Below are 19,224 nucleotides of genomic sequence, written 5' to 3' on the forward strand. Positions count from 1 at the left end.
ATTAATACACAACAATTTTCTTAGGCAAGGACTTTTGTTTTCCATACATGATGTTGCAGACAACGCTATGTAATCATAGTGATGATGTTGCAGACAACGCTATGTAATCATAGTGATGTGAAGACAAAACCGTCTTATTAATTGCTCGAGTGATAAAGTTGCCGCTAAATGATTCACTGCTTTTCCCAATTGAATACAGTGAACCATCTTTCAATATCATGTAGTGGCAAGCAGTACTCCTTGTTTTTTTTTCTAATTCATTGTTGTACTAATATTATTTTGTTCGATGTCATGCCAGTTTGTCACTACTTCTGAAGCCACATAAAACTCTTGGTTTGGGACCTTTTGGTGGTGGTGGAGAAAACAACACCATGTGTTGCTTTCCAATCAATACCACTGTCTAAATAACAAAGTAATCAATAGTAGCATTGAATCATTATTTGGTGATTATACAGACTTAAATCCTTGTCTGGATTATGAATGAGATGTTTATGTTTAACTTTTTGTAGATCTGCATTTCTTTTGTTGCCTGGAATATATCTGCACTATGAGTAAATATACCATGGGAATATGCTTGGACATATACTTTGGTAGGTGGGTTAATTTCCACTTAATGATTATTCAATCCCATCCCCTTTGGTACTCCAGTGAAGCTGCAAGCATCTTTGAGATTCACATCATACATAATGGCACAAGGCAAATAAAAATCAACGCACATGAAATTCATGCCACCCCGTCTCTTCTTTGCAGGGGCGGATCCAGCCCAGCAGGCCGCCCCGGGCCGCCTTCATGTACTGTAGCAATTGCTACATGATATAAAGGATCTGGCCTCATGCCCCGAGCTTGAACCCTAGATCCACCACTGCTTTTTTGTGCTCCCCTACTGCATATACAATACTAAGGTCATCTTCAATGCAAAACGCTTAAAGAGGCGCTAAGGGAAATAAAAATATATCATAAAATTGAAAGACCACTTGATGGCTATATGTTCCAATGCTACACGCTACTGTAACAAACATGCGCTAAAAATTGGCCTCTGCACTGATCATTTTGTCCCACACTGTAAAATAGGCTCAAGCACCCGGTTCTTTCTTTTTTCGCCGATGACTCATCTAGCGCACCACCCACGTGTTGATCGACCAGGAAATCAATCGTGGCGCATCTCTCCAAGCGGCCACGTTGGACGTGTCTTGATATCATCAAATACAAAATTAGATAGGCTAATAAAATTAGATTTCGCTACAAATAAAACATTAATGTTTTTAGCATGGTTAAGGAAATTCCCATCCTCACGGCAACTCATGGTTCCAAACGAGGCAAGATCACATGCACACATGGCTCCAGGGAGCATACGCTCCTGCTCGCTAAAAATATATTTTGCAAATGTTAAAAAAATTGAAAAAATAGATGTGCTCATTGTCACGCCCAAATATTTAAATTTTCAAAAATATTCCAAAGCTTAACTTGTTAAAATTGTTAAAAATGAATTTTCAAATTTTAACGCAGTGTAGAACTTTTTTAGCGTTGAAAAAAATGTAGATAGCGTTAAAAAAGATTGTAACGTTAAAACAATGTTCACGCATTTCAAGAAAAGTATGTGACATTACAGAAAATGTTAATCGTGTTTAGAATATATATTAAACATGTATTAAACAATGTTACTGATGTATGTGGAAAATGTAAAACATGCATGAAAAATGTAGACATCAAAATACATATTTGAAAAATATTAATCATGTATTTTAAAAATATTAAACATGTATAAAAATGTTTCTGATGTATACAAAAAAATTACAATGTGTACGAAAAAATAGACATCAAGATATATATTTGAAGAAAAAACAATAATCATGTATTTAAAATATGATAAAAATGTATAAAAATTGTTACTGATGTATAGGAAAAATGTAAAATGTGTATGAAAAAGTAGACATCAACACATATATATATTTTAAAAGTTAATCATGTATTTAAATTTTTAAATGTATATAAAAATAATATTCCCGAGGCATATAAAAAATATGCAATGTGTATGAAAAATGTATAATATGTTAAAAAGGACGAGAAAAGAGTAAAAAACAAAAGGTAACCAATAAATAAATAAAAATTTAAGAAAAAAGAAACTGAAGAAAACCAGAAAACACCATTGCGGACAGTGAAATCCGGATAAGCAAACCACGGAGAAAAAACTCGCGCGTAAGGTACAGTACTAGGTCGGCCTAGTAGTGCCGAACCAGAGACAAGAGCGAATTAGGGCTCGGTACGGGCAAGAAGTAGCTCTCGCTCCCGTTATTTGCCCTCCTTTGTGCTCTCAATAAGCAAAATGCCATGTTTTCGCATATGTTCAGTCATTTTGTGACATAGCAATTCTATACGCTGACCGCAGTAGTCGTTAAGGCAGCGTTGCCTACAACAATGCCCAATAAGGGTGCCTCAACTGCAGTTTTTTGTTGTTGTTATTGTTGTTGTTGTTGTTGTTGTTGTTGTTGTTGTTGTTGTTGTTTAATTTTCTATTTTTGGCCTTTCCACTTTTATTCTTTTTTGTTTATTTTCCTTGTGTTTCATTATAATTCTTTTTATTTTATGCCACCTGAATTTTTAAGAAATACAAGAACATTTTTTATATGCATGAAGATTTTTTTCATTCACATGAACTTTACTTTATAACACAATCCCATACCATGAACATGTTATTTTTATTTATATGAACAGTTTTTAACGCATAGGAACATATTTTTCCTAGTGCATGAACATTTCTTTTTCAGCATAATTATTTTTGTTACACTTCAGCATTTGCTCATTCACAACTCATATTTTCCCTCTTTTTTAAAACTGATTTGTAAAATTATTATAAAGTATATTATTTATTTGAAGTTTGAGTATAAAAAGGTAATTTAAATGGAAACCCGACAAGGCCACCACCGTGAGACCGTTGGCCTTCAGGCACGGGCTCGCGTGGCGTAAAGAAGATCACTGACTCACTCGGCCAGTTGTTCCATATTGCTCGCTCCCACTTTTCTGCTCTATCTTTCTAGTCTAGACACCAATATCTGGCGGGAGCGTTTTTTCCCTACAAACTCTCAAATTGTCGTGCAGTTTTAACTAAAGTTGCCATGGCAACTTTACAACTTTACGTGACTTGCCATGATCAAAAGAGAAAACTGCCATGTAATGCAAGAAAATGCTAGCGATTTTGTTGTTGTTGCCATCCGCGTGATCTGGATCCAATAACTGTGTGGGTGTCCCCCGAGACCTCCCCGGGGAACGTTCCCGGTTAACACTTCCCATCTTTCTTCCCATTTCCGGTACTCCATAGAAGATCGCATTCCCAAGGAAGAAAGTGTCAATACACCTGAGTTTATTACCAGCAGCCGATAGGCACAGATGCACACATGAATGAATGCCCGGAAGATTTACATTCAGAATGGCAGCCTCCGGCCCTTGTACATATGCTTTAGCTAGCATTTCATACGTAACTACCTACAACTATACTGTGTACATGTATATTAGTATATCTGAAATTTAACCCAACTCTTTACCCTGCCTCTTTCCTTCTCCTTTTGGATACATCAGCCTCCCTTTACTTTCTTTTTTGTTAATAATATATATTATAAATGGCACTAACTACCCTCCCCTAACAGGCCGTTCTTCTTTATACTATGTACAGTTCCAGATCAGGAAGAGAGAGAGGTCAGTTTGCTTTGCTTCTGTGCAAAAAATTTCCTCCTTCTTTACCGGTGCCTAACGCTATTTTGCAGATCAGAAGAATCAATGCTTCTTCCCATCAGAAGTACTCCTTGTGGAAATGGAAGCGCGTCGACGTCTTGTGGCTCATCTCGTGAGACAGTTTCTTCAGTTCTTTGGCCAGCGTCGGCGCGCCGCAGTAGAACACTCCTGCACGAACCAGAATGATCCTTGGTGAGCAAGTGAATGTGTGGAGTTGATTTTATCGAAAAAACTTGATTTTAGGAATGTAATGTTGTTGCTGATATCAACTGATGCTAGTGGATAGAATGTCTGAGCGAGAGATCATACCAACTGTTGAATTCGGCTGCTTGGCGGCGATTTTGGTGAAGACTTCCCTCCAGTTTGGCCTGGCAAAGTGTGTCCTCACCTGTCAAGTGCACAGCAAATGTTTCAGTTGCAGGGAGGCAGACATGAAAACACAAACTAATCATCAGATAGTTTGTGGATACTTGAAGACGTGCTTATATGGTGAATATTGTGATCCATTAATAACTGAAAGAAAGAAAGTTTACCCTGGTGCCCGAGACGATGTCGAGACCATGTTTAGCATGGTTCAGAGCTTGGACCATCGACAGCAGAGTTGTTCGTGCATCACGCTCCTCATACACGCTCGTAAGATAATTGTGCAACTCTATGACACCCTGGTTAAGATTGCATGACGAGTAGTTCATTCATCAGTGAAGTAAAAAACATTGCTGGGTTATCTGTAAAAGGAAGGCATGCACTCCTACCTTCTTGTCCATTTCGGCAACCTCATTCATCACTCCTTTGAACCATTCAAACGACATGGGCTCGCGAGTAACCCAGTAAAAATGTGCGCGGCTTGTTCTATATGATCTCTTCCTGTTGCTGCTAGCTGTTGAGACACTGAAGCTGTTGGCACTGTCCTCAGACCTACTAGTTTGAGTAGTCTCCATTGCCAAGTCCTGATAGTTACCGAAAATCATGTAAGCTATCTCAGGAAACTGTCAAAATGCAAACAAAATAGGTTGAAGCAAATACCATCAGCTCATCAGCAAGCTTAATATTGTTAAGTAGGTCCTTTAGAATGCTTATGAACGGTGTTGCTCCAATTCCAAGGCCAACTAGAAGCAGAACATCGTAGTTTCTGAAATCCTGTGCAGGGGCACCATATGGACCATCTACAAGCAATTTTGGTGGGACAGTGGTTCTAGGTTCTGCCGCGCCTAACTCGCTGAATGAAGTTCTTCTGTTCATGTGCAGCGAGTAGTGGTTCTCGGCAAATATGCGCTTGAGCTCTTGCGTCCAGTCTCCATTTGTGCGAATGTGAACAGCGAGGTAGTCATCTCCAGGAGCTGAGGTGATGGAGAAAGGATGCCTGAAGAAGAAAAATAGAGCAGAAGCAAGGTGAATTGCCGTGCTAAAGACTAGGCCAAGTAGAGAAGCAAGAAGGCTGTACACACCATTCAAATGGAGAGATCGTCGGACACTGAAGAAAGATATACTGTCCACTCCTATATCGAAATCCGTAGGGCTTTGACATTTGTATTGTCAGTACACTTCCAGGTAGAAGCATCACCTGAGTGAATCAAGTTTCTATAAGAACATGCACTTGGTTACCTAGTTCCATGCATGTGAACATATTCTGGTAAATGGATGAATATTGCGTGTACATTATTTCCTATATAAATTTCAGAATAACATTTAACCCCCTAAAATGATATAGTAAAAAAATCTCAAACTCATTAAACAGGTTGACTAATATAGTCCCTCCTTCCATCTATATAGGGCCTAATGCGTTTTTCGAGGCTAACTTTGACCAAATGTTAGAGCAATAATATATGACATGCAACTTACACAAAGCACATCATCAAATTCGTATGTGAAAGGAGCTTTCAATAATATAATTTTCACATTATGCATGTCATGTAGTATTAATTTTATCAATAGTCAAAGGCGGTCTTGAAAAACACATTAGGCCCTATATAGATGGAAGGAGGGAGTAATAAAAAACCACTGTGTTCTTATTCATGCCAATCCTAATGATTGAACCTATTGATTCAGAGACAAAAAAAAATTGATACTACAACAGGCAGAGGAGCCCTCAGTGAAGAATAAACAATGAATAATCAACCTGAAATCGTGGAACTTTTGTATAAGGAGGCTGATATAAAGGGACAGCCAATTTGAAAAGGACAGAAATGCGCGAGTAGAGACTATATTCCACTGCGGATGTTTTATAGTGGCAATATCATTTGTATCCCACAAGACCAACACAGCATTGACCATTTTTAGAAATTGCCTCCAGATGTTGATGGAACTGTTTTAGTCTTATCACACACCAACCAATCCATTAATACTAGTGCTGTGTGTATGAAGGCACTTGGTGCCTGAAGACCAGGCTCATTTGTGCAAAAGTTTAGTAGCAGCACACAATTATCATATTAGTGGTGCATCTTCTTTCGATCGTTTTTTTTATCGATGGAAGCTAGTGCTGGATACTTGCATCTAAGAAATCCACCCACTTATAATCATCAGGAATCTAGTTCTGTTACCTACTTTTTTTACCCTGATTCTGTTACCAACTTACCTTGATGATTTTGACAGTATGAGCATTGGACCGCAAGGCTCGCAGCATCCTCTCGCCGACATAGAGCACCAGAGGGACCGAAATGTACATCCATGTCTGAAAAAACACCAAGAGAAGAAATCAATCACACCATGTCAGCGGGCTGCTGCGGTGATCATCAACGCAGCACCGAATGCTCCAAACAAGGGCCAGCCGTTTGCAATGATTGAGCGTAGTGCAGAAGTCATGGCGGACTACAAACACCGCTGTTTCCACATGATACTGTTCCGAGTAGAAATTTGCACATGGTAATGCACTAATGCTCCAAACGAGACTTCGTAGACAATATGTGCCCCAAGACATTATCTAGAAGAAAAATGAAGCCACTCGAGTTGGCAGCTGTCAGATTACTTGGTGCTTCTAGAACGGCGCGACAGGCCGAGTTTAAAAACCCCCGGGGTGGATATAATATTGGTAGAGTTGAGCTTAGCAAGCATGTTAAGTAGGCTTGTACTGTTGCGAGCACAACCACCAAGAACGTGCTGAACATGGGATTCCTCTCTGACACCCGAACCTTCTTAGTATTAGTGTGCAAATGGCGCTTACCTGCCCGCAGTAAAATGCATTAAGATCCTACCCCCATGATGCGTCTCAAAATGGTTTAACTTGCCACTGAATCTCTATCTCTATCCAGCAGAGAAAATTTCAGAGAAGCAAAAGCATTTGGAGATCGCAAAGCGCATCAGAGAACGCAGCGGGCAGCAGCGCATGGATCCCACTACAGAAATGCCCGGCGGAAAGGGAAGAAAAAAAAAGGAAAAGCGGTGAAACCCCAAAGCGCACACTCCCTCCCATGGATGATGGATTGCACGGGAAGTTTCACCATCACGCGATTCGAGGCCCCTCTCTCTCTTCCTTCCTCTTTTGCCTTTCACTAGCTGCTAGACAGCCTCTTTAATCGGATCCGATCCCTAGAGAGATGCCACCCCCACCCCACCCCATGACCATCCGTCCCCTGCCTCTACCTTTACAACTCAGCCCCTACCCCCTTTTTTTTTTTGAAGGAACTCAGCCCCTACCCTTGGCCCCGGAGGCACGGCAATAATTTTAATTTTGAGACGCTGCCGCAACCGCACAGCATGTGAGTACGTACAATGAGGCCATTGTCACCTTAACATTGTTCTCGAGTGGGGGTCACTGGTCACGTAGTACAAGCACACCCATTTACAAAGCGAAGCCACCAGGGAAAAAAGCACTTAATCTTATCCTGGCTACCATAATTCAGAGTTGGGTGAGATGGTAATGGGCACCGAGCAAGCCAAAATTAGTGGCGTGCGTAACGGGGGAAAGGTCCGAGGCGGCAGCGTCCACATGTCCATGGACGGGAGTGAGGAGTTCGTGGCAAATGTGGGGGGAGGAAAGCTGCCGGTCGGTGCCGTTCGTCGCGTCGTCGCGGGCTCACGGCCGGGGGCAGTAGGTGGGCCGGAATATACTATCTTCGAACGCCATGTGACCTGGGGTCAAAGCCAGTGGCTCCTTTGACAATGTGGCACTCCAGATATATATGGAGGAACCCGGAAAGGAAGAAAATAAGGAAAAGCAGCAGTGCCATACTACTCCTTGTCAGTGCTTGGAGCCAAGACCAAGGCAGAGTTCATCATCGTAAGCTTAAAGGCTAATCCTTTGGTTTGCAGGAATTTCATAGGATAGGAATTTTTCCTTTAGAGCCCTTTGGTTCATAGGAATAGATTCCTATTTCTACACAGGATTGGTTCCTATCCTCCACATTTCATAGGAAAATAAAAAAGAACCTAGACTCAATGGAAAAATTCCTTTGATGTCAACCAAATGACATCTCCTTTCCTATTCCTACTCATAGGATTTGACATACATGCCATCTCATTTCCTACAAAATTCCTATTCCTACGATAATCCTATCCTATGAACCAAAAGAGGCCTTAGGCAGAGTTGATCATCGATGGATCACTCCTTGCAGATTTGGGGTGCTGGATCATTATGTGGGGCGGTGGTAATTACTAAGATGGTTGTGAGGAGTTTGTGACCGCCTCTCCCTCACTCGCTCGTGCAGGGTGGGGCAGTAAAGTCGTTGGGCTTTAGGATGACGCCTGGTTGTCCATTTATTGGTGATGGATCAGCCCATGTTATTCGGTGATGAATGAACGGATTATGGATGGGAGATTTATTTCGTGGAGAGTGCTACCACTCCACTCCAGTACTGACAACAGTGCTGCCTTCTGTAAAGCAGCTTACGGCTATTCATGGCATTAATAGACAGATCTAATCTAATCTACACTCCTACTCTATCTATCTTGATGATTAGCGTTAGCGATGGTCACCCATTTCAGCACCCAATACAAAACGAAACGCCCTGCCTGCTGTAAAGTCATCGTGGCTAGATCCACCAGCAAGCAAACATAGGACCATGATCACCGAGACTCTTATCTTATCTGCGTTTCCTAACCATGTTTATCATGGTGGCACACATGCGCGCAAATGGCAAGGGTTCAGTCTCCACGATGAGATGGCAAGCGTCCAGACGGTGCTCCGGCGACGTCAACATTGCGGAGCTGGCAACACGACCTAGTGGTGAGTGGAACAAGGAGACGGGCGCAGACCGGAATGGCTCGGCAGTCAGCAGCACAGTGGGATCCGTTCGTCGTGGATCGAGAGCCTCAGACTCCTACCGACACACATCAGTGGGCCGTGGCGTCGCGCGTCAGCAGCTACCACACGCCTAGTGCGGGTGATACCTCTGCCTACCTCGCGCCAAGTCGTCGAACGCGGCCCACATTTATGATCCTAACCGGACAGACTGACCACCATGCCGACCCCATACCCCGTAGGAGTACAGGGCGGAGCACGGAATAGCTGGGCTGTCATGCATTGCACGGCTCACCTCCGGTTTGACCCCGTCGCCACCGACATCAATACTTAAATCGTCTAGCACATGCAGGCAGCTACTACTACCATGTTTTCAGACTAACGAGTGTATAGTATTCTCCTTAAAATTTCTTATATAAAAATATCTCGGCTTCGCCTTCTATTTACTGTCGGGGTCACATCACATGGCCGGACTTTTTCGAGGAAGAGGCACGATCCTCCTCTCAACATTCTTATTTCTTACCCGCAAAAAAAAAACATTCTTATTTCTTTTCTTGGCGCCCGGTTCCTGTCACGGGTAACGGCAAGTCGGCAAGGGCCGTTCCGGGCCTGATGGGCGCGGGGAGAGAGCGTGACATGATGGATCGATCCGTTTTCTAGAAGACGGCAACACGTTTCCTCCTCATCATCAGAAATGTAAAGCGAAGATGGCAACGTAAAGCACCACCACTATACTAGGCCGAAGAGAACAGAACCAAACCGCTCCACAACGGCGTCCGCGAATAAAGCGACCGAGCGCGGACCAGAGCACCGTCGGCCTCGCGAGAGATACGTGTGCTCGAACGAATGAAAAACAAAAAACGTGGGCGGGTGGGCGCGTACCGTTTTCTCGTACCAGCGGCGGACGAGGAAGAGGAAGTAGCCGTGGGCGAGGAGGAGGAGGTAGACGAAGCCGAGGAGGTGGTGGGAGTACCAGAAGGCGTTGAAGCCGGCGAGGCGGTGGAGGGGCGCCGGCAGCCGCGACGCGGAGGCCTCCTTCTCGCCCTTGCGGAACGGGTGGGTGGCCAGGGTGAAGGAGACGGTCATGAGCACCACCATGGCGATGCCCGTCACGCCCTCCACCCCGGAGATGAGCCGCCCGTACGTCGGCTTGGACGCCCCGAACGCGCCCGCCACCAGCCGGTACTCCTCCGGCCCCGACGCGATCACCCGCGGGAAGTCGCACGCCAGATGGTTCCCCGCGTGCAGCGTGATCCCCACCACGATCGCCGTCGCGATCATCTGAAACGGACAAGCATTCCTTGTTACCACCTGAACCTGACCCGCGTCTGGTGCACGTTGCTCGCCACATTCGGTCAGCTACACTCCAGTAGGATCACTAGCTCCATGCCATGGCAGCACTGGGTGGAGTGATAAGAGGACTCGAGCGACCACATGGGCGGCACGCATGATCCAGGGGCGCCGGCGTTCCACGTTACGCGCCAATCATTGCGCGCCACGCTCCCCCCGGCTACACGACGCACCACCGCGCCGCGTCAGAGTCCCGGTGACGGTAGCCACCGCCAGTCTACCTCAGTTACTAATAACGACTGGAAAGAAGGGAAGGTACTACCTTGTGGAAGGTGATGTTGTCGTCGAAGGGGACGAAGAAGCGGGCCCAGGAGGAGCGGAGCCAGGTGAGCGTGTTGCGGCAGACGGGGAGGAGGACGAGCGCCATGTTGAGCTTGAGCGTCTCGGCGGCGCCCTTGGCCGTCGGCAGGCAGTAGCCCATCACCTGGAACGCATCCGTGCGCCGGTACTGCACGAACTTCCACACGAACAGCGCCGCCATGGCCGCGACCCACAGCGCCAGCACCCACGCGCGCCGCCAGTTCTCCTCCGCCGCCACCCGCACGTGCGACGCCGCCCTGGCCACGCCGCGGCCCCACCCGCGCCGCCGCTCCCTCATCCCTTCCCCCCACGTCTGCGTGCCGCTGCCGTCCTCCTCCCCCTTGGCGGCGGGCGGCACGGCCCCGCCGGCGCCCACGCCGAGGTTCTGGCTCCACTGCGCGCCGCTCGCCGTGCTCAGCGGCCGGCTGTAGTTCATGTACGTGTCGCGCTGGAGCAGCAGCGTCTCCAGCTGCCACAGCTGCACAAAAAGCCATCACACGTGTCATCCAGTCGTCCACGTAGCTGCGTACGTACTGTGTACAATTAAGTCCACACGAGTACACGTATTGTACGCACCTCAATGTAGCCGAGGTTCTCCGGGTCGAGCTCCTCCATGATGAGCGCCGCGTACTCCTCCGCCTGCTCCTTGAGCTTCGCCAGCTTGTTCGCCGACGCGCTCAGCACGATCAGCTGCTCGGACAAAACAAAGATCAAAGTTTCTTCAGCGAGAATTTTTTACTACTTTGGACTCGACGAGTGAAGCAGAAGCAGCAGCAGCGGCGGCGCACGTGAAAGTAACAGCAAAGCCGTGACAGTTACCGCAGCGGTAATTAACTAACTAACTAGTAACAGTAACAGCAAGCGTGACTGTAATTGGAGAAGGAGCTTCTTAAACGCTATGGCAATGGAGAAACGAAGATCACCTCCTGTACTTCCTCCCTCGTGATCCTCCCGTCCACGTTGGTGTCCACCCTGAGTTGAATTTGGGGCAAAACAAGAGGAAGAATGAGCATCGAGAATCCGGGACGCGGGAGCTTGCATCGGAAGCCGGGAATGGCCGGCTAAAAGCGGTTGCTTGGGATCCGGTGAAGGAAAATGTAGTATGGGTGGGGAATTCGGTTCCGGTGGTGGTGCTTACATGTCGAAGAAGATCTGGAGCCGCGCGTCGAAGCTCTGGTCGGAGATCTGGAGCCAGAAGTCGTAGAGCTCCTCCTTGGTGATCCGCTCCAGGCTCTGCCGCCGCCGCCGCGCCAGCGCGTCGAAGATGCCCTCCGCGAACTCCTTCGAGTCCACCATTCCTGATCATCGATCGACAGGCACGGCCAAGAACATCATCGCCGTTAATGGTTGCGCAATGGGATGGGAGGAGTGCAGAGTGCGGTTGTTGCCGAGAGAGAAACAGAGTGGGGGAGCGGGATGGTGTACCGATGCACTCGCCGAAGTTGTCGCGGGAGAGGAGGCCGTCGTGGGCGAGGGCATTGAAGCGCTCCTCCACGCGGCGCCACAGCTCCGCGGCCTCCAGGGAGCCGGTGGTGCGGCTGATGAAGCGGAGGCCCTTGAGCGCGCGCTTGGCGCCGGCGCGCGACCGGTTGACCCGCGCCTGGATGCGGCGCCGCTCGCGGGCCGCCATGGCCGCCTCCCGCTGCAGCTCGGCGGGCGTGGGCACGCGCGGGGAGGGCGACGGCGCGGGGGACGGCGACCGCAGCCACGCGAACTTCTTCCGTATCCGCGAGGACGTGGACGAGCAGCGGCTGAGGGGGCCGCCGCCTCCTCCCGGCGCCTCCGGCGTGTGCGGCATCGCGGCGGCGCTGTAGAGCGCGGCCCTGGTGGGCGTGACGCTGCGCACCACCATGGACTCCTCGTCCAGCTCCAGCATGACCTCCACCAGGTCCTCCTGGTCGGCGAGGAATGCCGGGAGCATGCCCCCGCCGCCGCTCCCCCCGGCGGCCGCGGCGAAGAACTCGTCCCCATAGGCGGTGGTGAAGGACTCGTTGTCGGAGGTGTCGGTGTTGGTGGTCTGGTCGTCCGCCAGGCACTCCGCGATGCGCCGGTGGCCCGTCCGCCGCGCGTTGCTCCCGCGCGACGGCGTCCACATGGCCGCTCCCCGCGCCCCCGCCCGCGAGACGTGCAAGAGGAAGAAGAAGCAGAATAAAAATAACCCGGGGCTCTGCTCTCGGTGGGGGCTGCAATGGTAGTTGCGGTGCGGCCGCTTGTATTATGATACGCGCTCAGCTCGCTTGCTATCTCTTCCCGTCGCGCCCCGTGGGCTGGCTCGGCTTGTCGTACGCCCGCGCGCCCGCCGCGGTGACCACCTCTATCTCCTTCTATTCCTCGGCGGCGCGCATGCACGCGCTCGCGGTTTCGCTGGGCTTCGCGGTGCGGTGCGGTGCTCGGGTCTGCTGCTGCCTCTCGCGGACGCTTTATCTTTATACCAAGTCGATATCGCCGCTCGTCTCCGAGGCCCAGAAACGAGCTGCGGGTGCCACGGGTTTGGCCTGGGGCGAGCGCTGCGGTGCTCGGTGCGGCGGCAACCTGCGTACGCGCGGCTGGCCGGTCGGTGTGGGGTGGGGTGGGGCTGTGGAACGTGGACCGGACCGCGTTCGGCCCCGGAATCTCAGATGCTTCCAAATGGGTAAAAATGAAGTGGACTGGCGGGAGGGAGCGCCCGGCGGCCGCGCCTGGCGACCGTCGACTGTCGCCGTGTGGGTTAAACGGGAGAAGATAGGGGACCGTTGATTCGGAGGGAGACTCTACTTGCTGCAACTTTGAATAGTTCGTCCAAAAAAAGAACTTTGAATAGTTTGGTGTTTCTTTTTGCCATGGATTCAGATTTCACACGTACTGTTGCAAATGGGCGAGTAGAGAAAAGTCCAGTATATTTTCAGTCACAATACATTTTTTCTTTTCTTCTGAATATGAAGTTGGGATACAAGTAATGTTGAAATACCCCTGAGATATACAATTTCATATTGACACGAAAGCACTTTCTGATCGTTATTTGGCTCTACCCGCTTCAGTCGGAGTTGATGGGAGTGATTGCTCTAAATTCTTTTTGTATCGAATCCCGGAAAGGATTAGTGATGGAAAGAAAAAACACATATGTCTATCCTATATACCGAAATAGTCCATCCTCACTACTTCTATAATCTGAATATGCACACATGACACGTCATCAAAGTTCCACCATCACATGCACGGCAATTATATTTCATTATTAGTTGATCCCCACCAATTCTATTTATTTCAAATGCACACATGTCCTCTTATCGAAGGTCCACCCAACATGCATGAAAAAAAACTATTATATTACAACCTATACTCGATAAATATTTTTTAACTTCACAATAATCCAATACAATACATTATATTTGTTTTTAGTTATATATATTATTAATCCAAATGTTTCATACAATCAAATATATTGATACATATTGCAACATATTCCCGGTGCAACATCTTATTGAAATATATTGCACATTCTATGTTGATTTGCGCAGGAGAGCACCGGCATCGATCTTGAGAGATGTGAACAGATTCTTTGTTGCGGCAAAGTGCACATTCTATGCATATCCACTAGACGCGGCGACTATGGAAGCACTAACCATGAAGGATGGGGTCTACCTTGCATACTCCCTTGGGATCAATATGTTGCAGGCGGAATCCGACTCTATGAAGCGATCACTTTCTCTAAAGGCCAATCACAAAGGTGGGACTCGGAAAACGGCAATTTATGCGGATTGTGTGGACACGGCGGTGCTAATTGGGACTGTTGAATACAAACATTGTCCTGAAGAAACTAAAGGCGTTGCTCATGGACTTGCTAGCTTTAGTGGTCGAAATAATCTTTCTTGTATCTGGACGATCATCCCCCATATACTTGCTTACTCGGAAAACTCGCGAACGATGTAAGTGTTGCTTATAAAGTAACAAAGCTAGCATTGAAGAAAAAAAAGGCCCTAACAACCCCTGCCATTTTTATTGAGAACTACGTAAATATTTTTCGTTACCGTGGATTCGGCGGTTGCTCGAGGGAAGATGTCTAAATCATGTACTGAAGGAGTCAGCTATTGGAGTTTTAATGATGGCGTCATTTGTTTCTCTGGGATTGAGATAGACATCGCCCCCTATCAGCAGACGCATTGATTTTTTTGTCCTCTGGCCAACTTCTCCTCCGGTAAGCTGATCATACGTCGTCGACGCCACTGTCCTTCTCCGTATTCGGTGGCCTCTCCTGCATCCTCATCCATTTTCCTGCATCCTCCTGTGATGATAGGAGCCGCCATTTCAAAGAACAATATTCCTCATACAGTGTTCATTGTATAGACGTTTAGGTAGGCACAAATAAAGCTTGTGAATACACCTAGCTAACGTACGAGCAGCAACCGCAAGATGAGAAGTTCACCTCTTGTTTGGGAGCATATGTCAAACCTTGCCGGGTTAAATGCCGGATTAAGATTATGCTGTTGCTCTCGAGGGAAAATGGGAGTACTGATTTATTTTTAATAAATACAGGTCAACTACCGGAGCTGCCGGCTGTTGCAATGAAGTTATGGTACTACTACTGTACTACTACTTCGTCTTGCGTACGTAGCCGGAAATGTCTCCAAGAATATATTGTTGTTGTGTCAATCGCCGCTGTTGTTTTCGTAGAAAATGCAATGGAAAAGAAGCTAGTAGCCCGGTTCGAAAATAAAACTCTTCACTCACGTACTACTTACGTGCATCAATTATTGATTGATGAAGGATAGTACTCCCTCCGTAGACTAATATAAACGCTTTTATGTTAGTTTACAGAGGGAGTAAAAACTAGCAAAGCGCTGAATGTGGGCGGGGTAATGTACGGACGCCCAGACCAGAGGCTCAGGAACTCTCAGGTTAGGCTCCTCATAATGTTGACTCGAAAAATCTGAATTATAGCGTGAACATTGTGACCAATAATTAACAAGAAACCACGTGGACAGGAGGAACCATTTGAGCGCCTAGCGCGGGCCGGCAGCTTGCAGCGCGGTTCCCGAGTCTCCAGTGTCACTGTCAGCAGTAAGAGGGGCCCTCTTTCCCTTATACTACTATGATTATGATATGAAGCTGACTCAGACTGATGAGTGATCACTCTGTCTGATCCTTCGTTTCGTCATGCAAATGGATGTCATTTGGTCGCTTGCAGCGTGGAATGGCATCGTTTTGATCAGAATCCATACGGAGGTAGGTGGGTAAATGTTTTTGTTTGTACCGGAAAAGGACAGTAAGAATTAAGGAAAGGTAAAGCATGCATGGAATTGACGTGAAGGAAAGCAGGCGCCGTGAGGGCCAGGGTTGGTAGCCGGTGAAAAGTTGGCCACTCAACTGAATGCGCCGTGTAAAACACGGCTGCCAACGTAGATCACATTCTGTCAAAAGTTCATAGACAGATGGCCTCCTCTCCATGCAAAACTTGCCTCGCAACCGCGAGCTTCGTGAGCAACCGCCGGTCGATTTAATTGGCCGCGGTTGTTCACGCGATTCCACAGCGCACAGTACGTTATCTAGAAGGCTCATGCAGCAGCAGCAGCTGGTCTTCACTTGCAAGCTAAAACTGCAGAGCTTTCGCATGTTGCACCACTGGCACGGAAGATCAGATCTTGTGCCGTTGTGCGGTACCGTCGAGGACAGGGGGTGGGTTTGATTAATTAAAGATCGTCAATGAATCGGGAACAGTCGGGGGCGGTACATTAGTTGGGCAGTAGAGATTAGGGGAGTGAGTACAGAGTGGTAAGTGAAAGCGAGGGTCGTACGTTGTATACGTACCGTTGCTGTTTCGCGTCAACGCCGTGGTTGGCACGGCGGCGACAGGCCGACCGGAGCACAAAAATTCGTGGCCGGAAAGGCGGAAACCGGCGCCATGGCCTTTTCAGGGCCGGTTTAGGGGTAGTGGCATCCTGGTCTGGTCTGCTCATGCTTGCCTTGGAGTCAAGTCTAGCCGTGTCTAGCTTTGCTGGATGGTGGTGCACGCACTAGTTAGTTTGGAGCCCACCAAAGCATGCCGTTAACTGAATTTTGTTCTCGCACACCCTTTTGCGTGACACCAGATCAACGAAAATCGGCTTGGTGCAGGCTCTTTTGATTCATATATCAACACCAGACCATGAGTTGAACAATACATTCTTGTTGGAACACACGAAAAAGATTTTCATCCCGCTATATAGATAAAGCACAAATACACGCCCGAACGACTACTACCTGATGATGAAGAAGCCCTCAAAGAAGCAAAAATTAGGAGAAAAAACAGACAACATACATTGGCAGAATGACGACATCACTGAGCAAGAAAATAGGAGGAACTAAAGACTACAACACAACACGACCAACACCACTTGAGTTTCATGGCCACGCCCTCGAGAGGGAAACGACACAAAGCGTCGTCGTCGCAGCGTCCGGGGAAGTGGACAAAGGTTTTCACCTAAAACCGTGACATGGAAGCAAAACCACGACACCATCCTCAAGGGGAAAGCGGCACCACCGGGCGTCAACATTGTTCGTGCCAGAGTGCAGAGCTTTCACCTGGTTGCTTCCCCATACAATGAAGGAGCCACATGCACACAATCGGCCGCCGCGAGGAAACGGGGACCTCCAGAACCAGCTTTGGGCCCTTCCCCTACCACAACAAGGCGCCAAGTGCACCCACCACAATGCCTCTTGCCGTCCACACGACTAAGAGGCACCGCCATGATCACTACGGAGAACTGCCGGAGAGCCCATTGAGTAGACCGCCACTCGAGGCGGCTGCCTCGGCATCTCAATTTGAACTTCCCGCAAGCACTATAACACGCGACCGCCATCGCCCAGAGGGGAGGCAAATACGTCCCCTCCAACCCTCAGGTCCCATCACTCGGCTGGCCGGAGGGGGGCCATAGTCGGGTAACACTATCGCCACGGCTGCCCAACGAGTAAGCACTGGACTGCATGAGGGGGAAAAGCCCATCATGTGCAAGGAGAGGGTTGTCCTGATGGAAATATATGCCCTAGAGGCAATAATAAAGTTGTTATTATTATATTTCCTTATTCATGATAAAGGTTTATTATTCATGCTAGAATTGTATTGATAGGAAACTTAGATACATGTGTGGATCCATAAACAAATACCGTGTCCCTAGTGAGCCTCCACTAGACTAGCTCGTTGATCAAACATGGTTAAGTTTATTGCTATTGCTTTCTTAATGTCAAATACATATTCCTTCGACTATGAGATCGTGCAACTCCCGGATACAGGAGGAATACCTTGTGTGCTATCAAACGTCACAACGTAACTGGGTGATCATAAAGATGCTCTACATGTATCTCGAAAGGTGTCTGTTGAGTTGGCATGGATCGAGATTAGGATTTGTCACTTCGAGTATCGGAGAGGTATCTTTGGGCCCTCTCGGTAATACACATCACAAGAAGCTTGCAAGCAAAGTTACTAAGGAGTTAGTTACGAGATGTTGTATTATGGAACGAGTAAAGAGACTTGCCGGTAACGAGATAGTAGCATACCGATAGACAAAGGGAATTACGTATGTTGTCATAAGGTTCGACCGATAAAGATCTTCATAGAATATGTAGGAACCAATATGGGCATCCAGGTTTCGCTATTGGTTTTTGACAAAGCGCTCGCAATGTGCTTGGCCGAGGACCTACGCACACTAGTGGGCCACCACTAGAGTGCCTTCATTCGTGGATGATCCCTACACAACAACTTCATGTTGGTGCAATACACGTCGCGACTGCTACACGCACTTAAAGAGCCTATGATAATGCTAAAGCTCGACATCTCAAAGGCTTTCGAATTTGGTAAAGTGGCCTTTTCTGCTTGAGGTGCTGAGGCGGATGGGATTTGGTACGAGGTGGATAGCATGGATATGTGGTCTATTAGCAACTTACTCCACATGAATCATGGTAAATTGCATACTTGGGTGGCCTATCCTCAACTGTCAAGGAATGAGGCAAGGATGCCCGCTATCTCCGATGATTTTATACTTTGCATGGAGCCGCTGCAAGGACTTTTCAATCTAGCCGCCCAAAGAGGGCTGCTTGCACCTCTAGCTCACTCCAGTATACATCAAAGGGTATCCATGTTTGCGGATGACATTATGGTATTCTTCTGGCCCAGCAAGATAGAGGTAAACGTGTGTGGAATGATCCTGCAAGCCTTCGGCCATTTCTTAGGGCTCTCGGTGAATATGATGAAGAGCGTGGCTGTACCAATCAGGTGTTCCCGGGAGGACGTCGCGCTGGTTTGTTCCTCACTCGAATGTGTGAGCTCATCCTTTTCGTGCAAGTATCTGGGCTTACCGTTGACTCTCCGCAAGCAAATGGCCACACAATTGCAGGGGCTAGTGGACTAGAGGGCGGCCCTGCTTCCGAAGAGTGTCCTTCTCATACTCATAACGACAGTCCTATGCGCATTTCTGATACATGCAATGATGGCTATGGACATACCTGCGAAGACCCTAAAGGCCGTGATCAAAATCTGCCGTGGGTTCATGTGATGCAACACATCAGAGGCGAGCGGTAGTAATTGTGCGTGTAAGGGTATTTCCCTACTTTGTGTTTTGGATGATGATGACAACCCTTTGTTGGTATAATCGTGTGCTAAGTGCTTCAGGTACTCAGTGTTTAGGCGTACATCGGTTAGCTATTCTCTCTGGAAGGAAAAGATC

General features: G+C 47.7%; 1 protein-coding gene across 1 annotated transcript; it reads right to left on the reverse strand.

The window, feature by feature from the left end:
- Nucleotides 1-3,331: 3,331 nt before the first annotated feature.
- LOC123103769 (respiratory burst oxidase homolog protein E) lies at nucleotides 3,332-13,029 on the reverse strand. Its single transcript, XM_044525450.1, has 13 exons — nucleotides 11,975-13,029; nucleotides 11,688-11,847; nucleotides 11,473-11,521; nucleotides 11,126-11,239; nucleotides 10,512-11,027; nucleotides 9,782-10,180; nucleotides 6,299-6,394; nucleotides 5,172-5,287; nucleotides 4,750-5,086; nucleotides 4,479-4,673; nucleotides 4,260-4,388; nucleotides 4,036-4,114; nucleotides 3,332-3,894 (listed from the first exon to the last, which is right to left on the reverse strand). The coding sequence occupies exons 1-13, from the start codon at nucleotides 12,642-12,644 to the stop codon at nucleotides 3,785-3,787; spliced, it is 2,970 nt and encodes a 989-aa protein (XP_044381385.1). The 5' UTR covers nucleotides 12,645-13,029; the 3' UTR covers nucleotides 3,332-3,784.
- Nucleotides 13,030-19,224: the final 6,195 nt, after the last annotated feature.

Source organism: Triticum aestivum, chromosome 5A (genome assembly GCF_018294505.1).
Source record: "Triticum aestivum cultivar Chinese Spring chromosome 5A, IWGSC CS RefSeq v2.1, whole genome shotgun sequence".
Taxonomy (NCBI): Eukaryota; Viridiplantae; Streptophyta; class Magnoliopsida; order Poales; family Poaceae; genus Triticum; species Triticum aestivum.